The 9266-nt window shown below is 47.6% G+C and overlaps 1 protein-coding gene across 1 annotated transcript in view; it reads left to right on the top strand.

Moving 5' to 3' along the window:
* LOC134464136 (BAH and coiled-coil domain-containing protein 1) overlaps positions 1–6167 on the top strand; it is a 62371-nt gene extending 56204 nt beyond the window's left edge. The window contains exons 30-34 of the mRNA XM_063217596.1: positions 475–600; positions 1328–1432; positions 2694–4099; positions 4798–5052; positions 5660–6167. Of these exons, the coding sequence (XP_063073666.1) occupies positions 475–600; positions 1328–1432; positions 2694–4099; positions 4798–5052; positions 5660–5869 (2102 nt within the window). The 3' untranslated portion in view covers positions 5870–6167. The remainder of the gene's footprint in view (positions 1–474; positions 601–1327; positions 1433–2693; positions 4100–4797; positions 5053–5659) is intronic.
* Positions 6168–9266: the final 3099 nt, after the last annotated feature.

Here is a 9266-nt window from a genome sequence, read left to right on the forward strand (position 1 = left end):
CTACCCTGGACATGTACGCAGAGGTCAGTACTGCTACACACACACACACACACACACACACACACACACACACACACCTTGCTGCCTCTACCCTGGACATGAGGTTTGTGCAGGGTGTCTCGCGCATACACACGCGCATGCACGCACACACACATACACACACATGCCTTTTGTACACAAATATTCACACACATCCACCCATACATACATACATACATACATACAGGGCTCTAAATTAATCACCAGTCAAAATGGCTAGCAGATGTTTATCCTATTAGCCAAACAAACACTCACTAATGGGTCAAAGTGGCCAGTAACTTTGTCTTTTCTACCAGCCAAACTGAAATTTCACCATTTGGCCGGTTAATTTGGAGGCCTGCATACATACACGCTGTGCACAGAAATATAAAAACGCCCAGATAATTAAACCCGCGTAGTGACTTACGGTCATGCTTTTTATATTTCCTGTTTCAGGTGCCGGGTCAGCAGCGGGGGCTGATGGGAAGGGGGGCGGGGTCATGGTGGAGTTTGATGATGGAGATCGGGGACGCATCGCTCTCGCTCACATACGCCTGCTGCCTCCTGAATACTTCATACAGTGTGAGTACACACACACACACACACACACACACACACACACACACACACACACACACACACACACACACACACACACACACACACACACACAGAGAGAGACACACACACACTGTGCCTGTGCACGTACACACAGGTGCATATACACGCACACCTTCTCGTTCGCCTGATGTGAGTACGGTGCATTCTCTCTCTCTCTCTCTCCCTCTCTCTCTCTCTCTCTCTCTCTCTCTCTATTGACACACACACTGCTCTTTACCAGTGTGGCAGGCACGTGTGCTGCTAATGTGTGTGACCTTGCTGGTGTTGATAAAGTGCTGATGCTGAGACTGCTGTGCTCCTCATTAAGGAAGCACTCGGCTCACCCTTTTGGCACACTACTGCTCCACTGGGACACACCTCACCCACCTCACACCACATTTCAGAGACAATTGCCCACTACAAGTCAATAGGAATTGTTTTTTACAATGAAACATTTCCTGAAATTAAATACATTTGATACATTTAAATACATTTAATGCCAGCAAATTGCAGCATATGCCAAAGAAGGACTTGGTCTGAGAAAGCAGTTTTATGTTTTCCATTACAATTTAATTTATGTATAGTGTTCAGATAGTAAAACAATTATCATTATCAACACTGCTCATAATAGAAAGCTCTTCTCAAAAGTTAAAAAGCTAATTTTATGCAAAAATGTGTATTGTTTGTCTGATTTCTGTTTTCCGTGTAGATGTGCAACCTGAGCGCCATCTGGTGGATGGCTTTGGAACAATCAGGCAGAGCTTACCCCCGGCCCAGCAGAATGACATGACCATCATTCAGAAACCAAAGCGAGGTAAAATAAATATAAAATGGTTTAATTTAAATGTAACATGATTTAACACAGAGACGGGTGACGCCAGTAATAAAACATTTGTTTGCTCACTTGTGAAATAAATGTTCTCCCTCGATTTTACTTTGTAAAACAAATGGTTGAATAATAAAAATGATTGACTAATAAGTGAGATTTGGTAAAGAAAGGGAATTTCACAGGAATAACTCAGATATGAAACTTTAATATTTTATTTACCATTTAAGTCTGTTTGCCATGCCTTAGTATGTTTTTTTTCTTTTCAACATCCGTATAATGTGGTTGGGAAGCAAATGGGAAGTACATTTTTACCATGGTGGACTCTCACTGACGAAGTCAGACATCTAGAAAACATTCTGCTAGCACAGGTTCAAATAGCAGATATGTCATTATGACGACAGTCCGACTTAAGCCAGGCTCAAACTACACGACTAGCGATTGTGTGTCCGATTTTGGCGTCGGGGTGCACCGCACACTAGAAGAGAATCGCAACTGTCAATCTTGTCGCTGCTCGCAGCAACCGAGACAATGCCCGACGTTCTATTTCCAGTCGCAAATATCAAACACTGTTTGATTTCTACGACTAGCGATCGGCGACTTTTTGAGCTGCCAAAGTTCTATCGTAGAACGTCGCTCACGACGAGGAAATCTTTCCCGACAATCGCTTGCGATGGTCCTGGGGGTAACGTTCCAGCGATTGTCGTAAGGGGGGGTTTCAGCCGAGAATCGGCGCGATAGTCGTGTAGTTTGAGCCAGGCTTAAGTGAATAAGGCACATATCGTCTCTCGTGTGGGAAATGAAAGTACATTTCTACCATGATGGGCAGCCATGACTCGATGGTGACAGCGCTGGCCTTTAGATCAGAGGGTTACAGGTTCAAATCCCACCCTTACCAGAACCTTCATCCATGGCTGAAGTGTCCTTGAGCAAGGCACCTAACCCCACATTGCTCCAGGGACTGTAACCAATACCCTGTACCTAAATTAGGTTAGGTTAGGTTTCTTTATTAGTCTCCATGAAGGAGAAATTTGTCTTGGACACAGGGAGGTTGCAGCACCATAAAACATATAGGACACATAACACCAACACAGAAAAACAAACAAGAGTAAAACAATAGAATTCACGCACAAGAAAAACAGTGTACATACTCAGAAGCACTGAAATAATTACAAGTAGCTTAGGATTAAAAAAACGTTAGCTAAGTGTAATGTAATGATGGACTCTCGTGATCTCTCCTCTGCAACAGGGAGGCCTAAAGGCTCTGGTAAGAAGAAGGCCTCCCCCAGCCTCCCCCCAGCCCTCAACTGGTCCTCCTCCTCCAGACGTTGCCAGGAGAACCTCTTCCAGCTCGGCCTCTCCAGAACCTCCTCCCGCTTCCCACACACCCTCTCCTCCTCCTCCTCCTCCTCCACCATCACCTCCTCCTCCTCTTCTCATCCCCCCGTCCACAGCCTCTTCAGCAGCTGCTCCTTCGCCGTCGACTCCTTCTCCTCCATCGCTCGGAGCTACAGCTGCACCTCCTTCTGTGGTGCTGCAGGCCAGCCTGGCATGGTTACTCCTCATGGAGGAGATGGAGGAGGAGGAGGAGGAGGGCACAGGGAGCCAGGGGCCTCATCCAGGAGGAGGCACCACCTTGAGGAGGCTCTGGAGGTGTCACGAGGAAGAGGAGGAGGAGGAGGAGGCAGGAGGTCAGAGTTCATGGTGAAGTTGGACCACGAGGGCATGACGGCTCCCAAGACCAAGAGCAGTAAAGTGCTACAGGCCCAGAGAGGAGACGCAGCAGGAGGGAGAAGAGCAGGAGCAGGAGGAGGAGGTGCTGTGCCCAGACCGGAGGCCTACACCCACCCCGTGCTGCTGGTGGAGGAGAACAGGAGGGACGGCCACTCGGGCCCGGAGCTGCTCCTGCTGAAGGGGTCTCTGCACCACAGGAGGCTGGCACCTCCCTCGCCTCCCCTGCAGAGGGCCAAGTGTGAGCAGGGCTGGGGGCGGCAGGGGAGCTGCGGCCCTTACGGCAGCATGGACCGGGGGGAGCAGAGTAAGAGGGGGGTGGTGGGGGGCTCTCGAGGGCCGTCCGCCACCGCCGCGGGGGCAGGGGCGGGGGCTGGACAGTACATGTCGCGCCTCTCCCGCCTGTCCTCCTCCTCCTCCTGCTCCTCCTCCTCCTCCTCGGCCTCCTCTTCCTCCTCCAGCCTCTGCTCCTCCGACAACGACTCCTCCTGGAGCTCCGACGAAGAGGAGGAGGAGGAGGAAGAGGAGGGCTCGGCCCCGTCCACTCCCACCATCCTGCTGCGCAGCTGCATGCCTACCCAGCATGCCCTGCTCCCTCCGCCCGCTCCCCCCGCCGCCTCCAACAGCTTCTCTGGCCGATCGTTCGTGGCCAAAGCCCTGGCCATGTCCACCAGCACCAACAACAGCGCCAGTGGTAGCAGTAACAGCAGCAGCAGCAGCAGTAGTCGGAGTAGCTCTGTGGCGAACGGGAAGAGCCAGAAGAGGAGAGAGATGCCCCTGTCTCTGTCCCGTCCCCCCTCACCACCATCACATATGGGGGGCAAGAGAGCCAGGCTGCAGGGGGCCGACTTCTACTCCGCCTGCTCGGCAGTGGAGCATACAGCAGGCAAACAGCAGTGGAAATGGGTCGGGACCCCCACACAGGTGAGTCTAGATCCCACTCTGCTCTGTAGTTAGTACAGTGCACACAGTCAGACTGGCATCATGCAAATGCGTCATGATTTCACGCCAGTGCATTGCGCGTTGTGGTGCACCAACTTTGCATGTTCTCCAACTTTGCACACAGGCGCATGTTCTTCAGTACCGCAGAAAAGCACTTTTGGCACGTGACCAGGCTCGCGTGAGGCAAATTAGTTTTCCCGCACAGGGAAACAGAGATATTCTGTTGCCTGTGGCGAATTTCTGTTGCTTAACGGGAAAATGCTGAGCCGGTTCAAGATGGTGTGTTATCCAAAACGTTTGGATCAGTCCATGTTGACACACTGCATTTTTCAGTGTCACTTCCAATATTAGACAGTAGGATGATATAAAATCTGTATAAGAGTTTTAAATTCAACTTTCTCTGTATTGAATTAGTCATTGGTCCTCAGAGTCTCCTCTACTGGTTGTGCCTAGGATAAATCTAGCTATTGCTTTTGTTATTGCTATTGAATTAACACTCATTCAACACTTGGGGAGTCAAATTAACACTCTGCTGTACTGTGTAGTATGTATCTTGTCCTGCTCTCCGCAAAATTCACTGTGCAGAAAAAGTGCAGTGCAGTTCAGTACCTAAATACTGAAACCGAAAGCAATGGCTTCAAAATAACTATCTTATCGTCTTCGTGTTTGTGCTGCACCAGAGGCGTGGTCTGAAGGGGCGGGCTCGTAAGCTGTTCTACAAGGCGGTGTCGCGGGGCAAGGAGACGGTGCGCGTGGGCGACTGTGCCGTGTTTCTACCACCGACGGCGGGCCAGACTCGCCTGCCGCAGGTGGGCCGGATCCAGAGCTTCTGGGAGTCCTGGAGTAGCAGCATGGTGGTGAAGGTGCGCTGGCTGTACCACCAGCAGCAGCAGCAGACCAGCACAGGCCCAGGGAGGAGACACAGAGAGGACAAGGTAACACACACACGCGCGTGTTTTGTGTCTGTGTGTGTGTGTGTGTGTGTGTGTTTGAGTGATTGAGTGTGTGTGTGTTTGTGTGTGTGACTCAGTGTGTGTGTGTCCGTGTTTGAGTGATTGGGTGTGTGTGTGTGATTGAATTATTTAGTGTGTTTGTGTGTGATTGAGTGTGTGTGTGTGTGTGTGTGTGTGTGTGTGTGTGTGTGTGTGTGTGTGTGTGTGTGTGTGTGTGTGTGTGTGTGTGTGTGTGTGTGTGTGTGCATGTGTGTGCAAGCAGCATCATGGTGGTGAAGATGAGCTGGCTACACCACCTACCGTTGACTAGATCGTTACTCTTAATTAGAGTTCTTTAAATGTAATTTACTTTTATGATATATCTGATGTCATGGCTCTAAATTAACTTTTTTTTCATCACCAGCCAAAATGGCTAGGTAGGAGATGTTCATCTTACTAGCCAAACACACACTCACTAATGGGTCAAAGTGGCTAGTAAGTAGATCTTTTCCACCAGCCAAATTGAAAATTCACCAGCATTTGGCCGGTGCTAATTTAGAGCCCTGTTGGATGTTGTTCTTGACATCTCTGTTTGTGTTTGTCCCCGCAGCATGCACTGTACCAGTCGAGCCACGAGGACGAGAGCGACGTGCAGACCATCTCCCATAGGTGCCAGGTGCTGAGTCGGGAGGAGTACGAGCGCGTGTGTCGCAACAGGAAGTCGGGTGACGGGGGACAGGAAGTCTTCTACCTGGCAGGAAGCTACGACCCCAGCAGCGGCCAGATGGTCACTGCACACGGCCTGTCCATCTTCTGCTGACCACACCAAATCAACCAACCAACCAACCGTCCGACGGCAGACATTTCACTCAACATTTCATTCATCATTTCATTCTACAGTACAACTACTACTGCTACAGTTACAGTACTACTGCTACGGGTCCACAGCTTCACTCCCTCCACATGTTTAACCGTTCAACATCATCTCTGTACTTAGTTTATTCTCTGTACCTACAAAGCATGGGACCAGAGACAGACGCATGCACGTGCGTACACACATGCACGCGCACACACGAACACACACACACGCACACTCACGCACGAACACACACAGACACACACACCACACACACACACACACACACACACACACACACACACACACACACACACACACACACACACTACAGCACATACACTTTCAAACCATTCAAACCAGGGCCTGTGCCCCCACAGCTCCCTGTTCATCGCCAGCACTGTACCACTGATTGCAAATCAGTGACAAGTCGAGCGAGAGAGTGGCTAATGGAGTCAACACTTGACTGAATGTGAGTGGCAGGGGAGTAAGCCCCTACACTTACACCCATCACACACAAGTTACATTTCTCTGCTGTACATATATATGTATATAGATATGGAATTTATTCCAATCAAGCCATACAAGTCAGTACCTCTTCTCTGTTCTTTATTCAGGTGTGTATATTCTACGGAGGAATTATCAGATTTGAATTGTCCTCACCTAGGTAAATAGAGAAAAAAAAGCTATTTTATATAAAGCGTTATGAACTGAAGCCTAATTTTTACATACTGCTTGGTTTACTATTTTCTTAAGAGTGAGTGGGTGGGACGTGACTGGAATGGAATGCTGCCTTGAGTGGATGCGGAGATGGGGAGAGGGAGGTGGGGAATAGAGAGAGGGGGAGATGGGGGGTGGGGGTGTGAGTTGTTTGCGGATGATGATTGATTGGGGCGCCTGATGACTTGGCACATATTGCACTGGCCCTCAAGAGGAGGGGATAGGGGTGGAAGCACACATACAATAAGAGAGATAGGATATGACCGAGACTGTCCTCCTCTCCTCATTGTTGGGCTGCTTTTTGGGCTTTTGTTGATTCATCTGCTGTTTATTTTTCGTTATTATGTTTTTTTCATGATGTCTTATTTATGTGAGTAGACAAGGCATTGCTGCTGGATGCCATGGAAATAAGTCCACTTGAATGACTAAAAACCTTCTTTGTGCCACGATGATTTGGCTCTTACAGTAAGACTAACGCACACAGTTTGAGAGCGAAGCACACGCTGTACAGTAGGTTACACACTGTGAGATACAATCAGGCCTGGGAGAGAGGAAGGCTCTCTAAAACCTTGTTTCTCGTTTCTTGTTGGGTTTGTGCCAAAATATAAATTAAATAAACCTCTTGTCTTCGCAGTGACCTTTGATGTTACATGCCATGCTGTTTAAACTGGAGTCATCTTGCTGAACTCTTATTTATTACTGTTAAGGAAAATACTCATGTTTTATTGTGTGTTTACCTTGTTTACACTGTCAGCTAAATTAAAAAAAAAGACAAAAAATTGTTAAATATTCCCAATATCTGGCAGACAGGTGGAAGAGAAAGATCCCATGACATTTTGGATGAAAGGGGTGTTGCTACAGTAATTTACTCCCTTTTCTTCAGCATGGACCGATAAGATATGCTGACCTTGACTTGACCTTGACATAGGTTTTTTGACCTCTGAGAGCGTATTCAGGCCGACTGTGAACCTGCCAGTGCCCGTTCCCGCCCCTCATGGCAAACCGGCCGTTGTGTTCACGCCACAGATCTTAGCGTTCGCGAACCGGAAAGTTGGTTTGCCATGCAAACCGCGAAATACTTTTTTCTCTGTGAACCGTGACGACAACGTGGCCGTCAGCATGTTCATCCGGGTAACACAGTCACATGCGGAAAAAGTTAAGAGCCCTGTACGATCACGGGGGGTTCACAGAAAAGCACTTTAGTGCCGAACGTAACTGGTGCGGCCACCGGTACCGACTCCGTTCTGGTCGGCCTGAAAACCCTTTGAGTGTCATTCTGAGAGTCCTCCTGATTGCACCTGAAGATGACGGGTACATATACATCCTACGTAGATGACCTTGAAGATCTGCATGTCAACAGAAGGCCATTTATGTGCCTTTGCTTACATTATATGAAAGCATCATACCATAGGGGGTTTAAAAATCCTATTTAGAATGACACACAATCACTGCTTTTAAGTTGCCATTGTTAAACACATAGATAGAGATATTTAATTCGTGCTTATTGTCTTTTTTGAAGTCAATCACTGTGCTTTGACAATTGTCTGCTCATTTATTCCCTAGCTTGAAATCCAGTGCCATTCAGCAATCGTCCCATTGGCACACACACACACACACACACACACACACACACACACACACACACACACACACACACACACACACACACACACACACACACACACACACACACACACACACACACACACACACACACGTTACACAGATTTGCCAAAGCAGAGCTTGTTTTCCGTGGCTTAAGAGTTCAGCTTAGCGTGCCTAAACGTGATTATGCCAATCTCAGCCCTCTTCATTTTCATTTTCTGTTCATTTGTCTTTTGACCTAGGGAAAGTAATTAATAATGGCAGTGACATTAGGTGACAGCCTGAACTTGATTTGAGGACACTGACATAATCATTGAAGCGAACAGGGGGGAAAACAGTTTATTTCAAACACTACAATCACTTCTATTAGGTAATTAAATGGAACCTGCCAAGTTGTTTTGTTTTTGTCTGTTGCTATTTTTTTCTGTCTTTGTTTTTGTTGTCAAACTCTTAAAAGTGATACACTTAAAAGGCATTATGAAGACAATTGGAAGTTACTGTGCTGTTCATTGTCAATGTCTTACATGGTTTTCCTTGTCATTTTTTGTCAGTTTCATCTAGATTCTAGATCAACATCATTAAAACACTGAAACAAAGAATCTAGCTGTAAACAATGTCACCGCTGTTACTTTCTCCGTTTGTAACGTATATAGTGTGGCACCACTATGGTTGTTGTTGAGAGTGTGTTGTAGTTGAAAAGATCAAACTTGTCAGTAGGCCACTCCTGTAAGTATTTGTTTTGTTATGAGACATTTGACTGAAGCACTTTTACATGACCGCGACCTGGGGGAGGAACAACTAAAACACATGATTATACAGCGAAAATGTACATTTTGTACAATTGTTTTTTTTTCCCCTTTGTATACGCACGTGTGTGTGTGTGTGTGTGTGTGTGTGTGTGTGTGTGTGTGTGTGTGTGTGTGTGTGTGTGTGTGTGTGTGTGTGTGCGTACGTGCGTGTGCGTGCGCGTGCATGTGTGTTGACCTGTATAATCACTGGAGTCACTGGTGATGCTATGAATGTAAAGTAAGAAAGA

This window comes from Engraulis encrasicolus, chromosome 2 (assembly GCF_034702125.1).
Source record: "Engraulis encrasicolus isolate BLACKSEA-1 chromosome 2, IST_EnEncr_1.0, whole genome shotgun sequence".
NCBI classification, from domain to species: domain Eukaryota; kingdom Metazoa; phylum Chordata; class Actinopteri; order Clupeiformes; family Engraulidae; genus Engraulis; species Engraulis encrasicolus.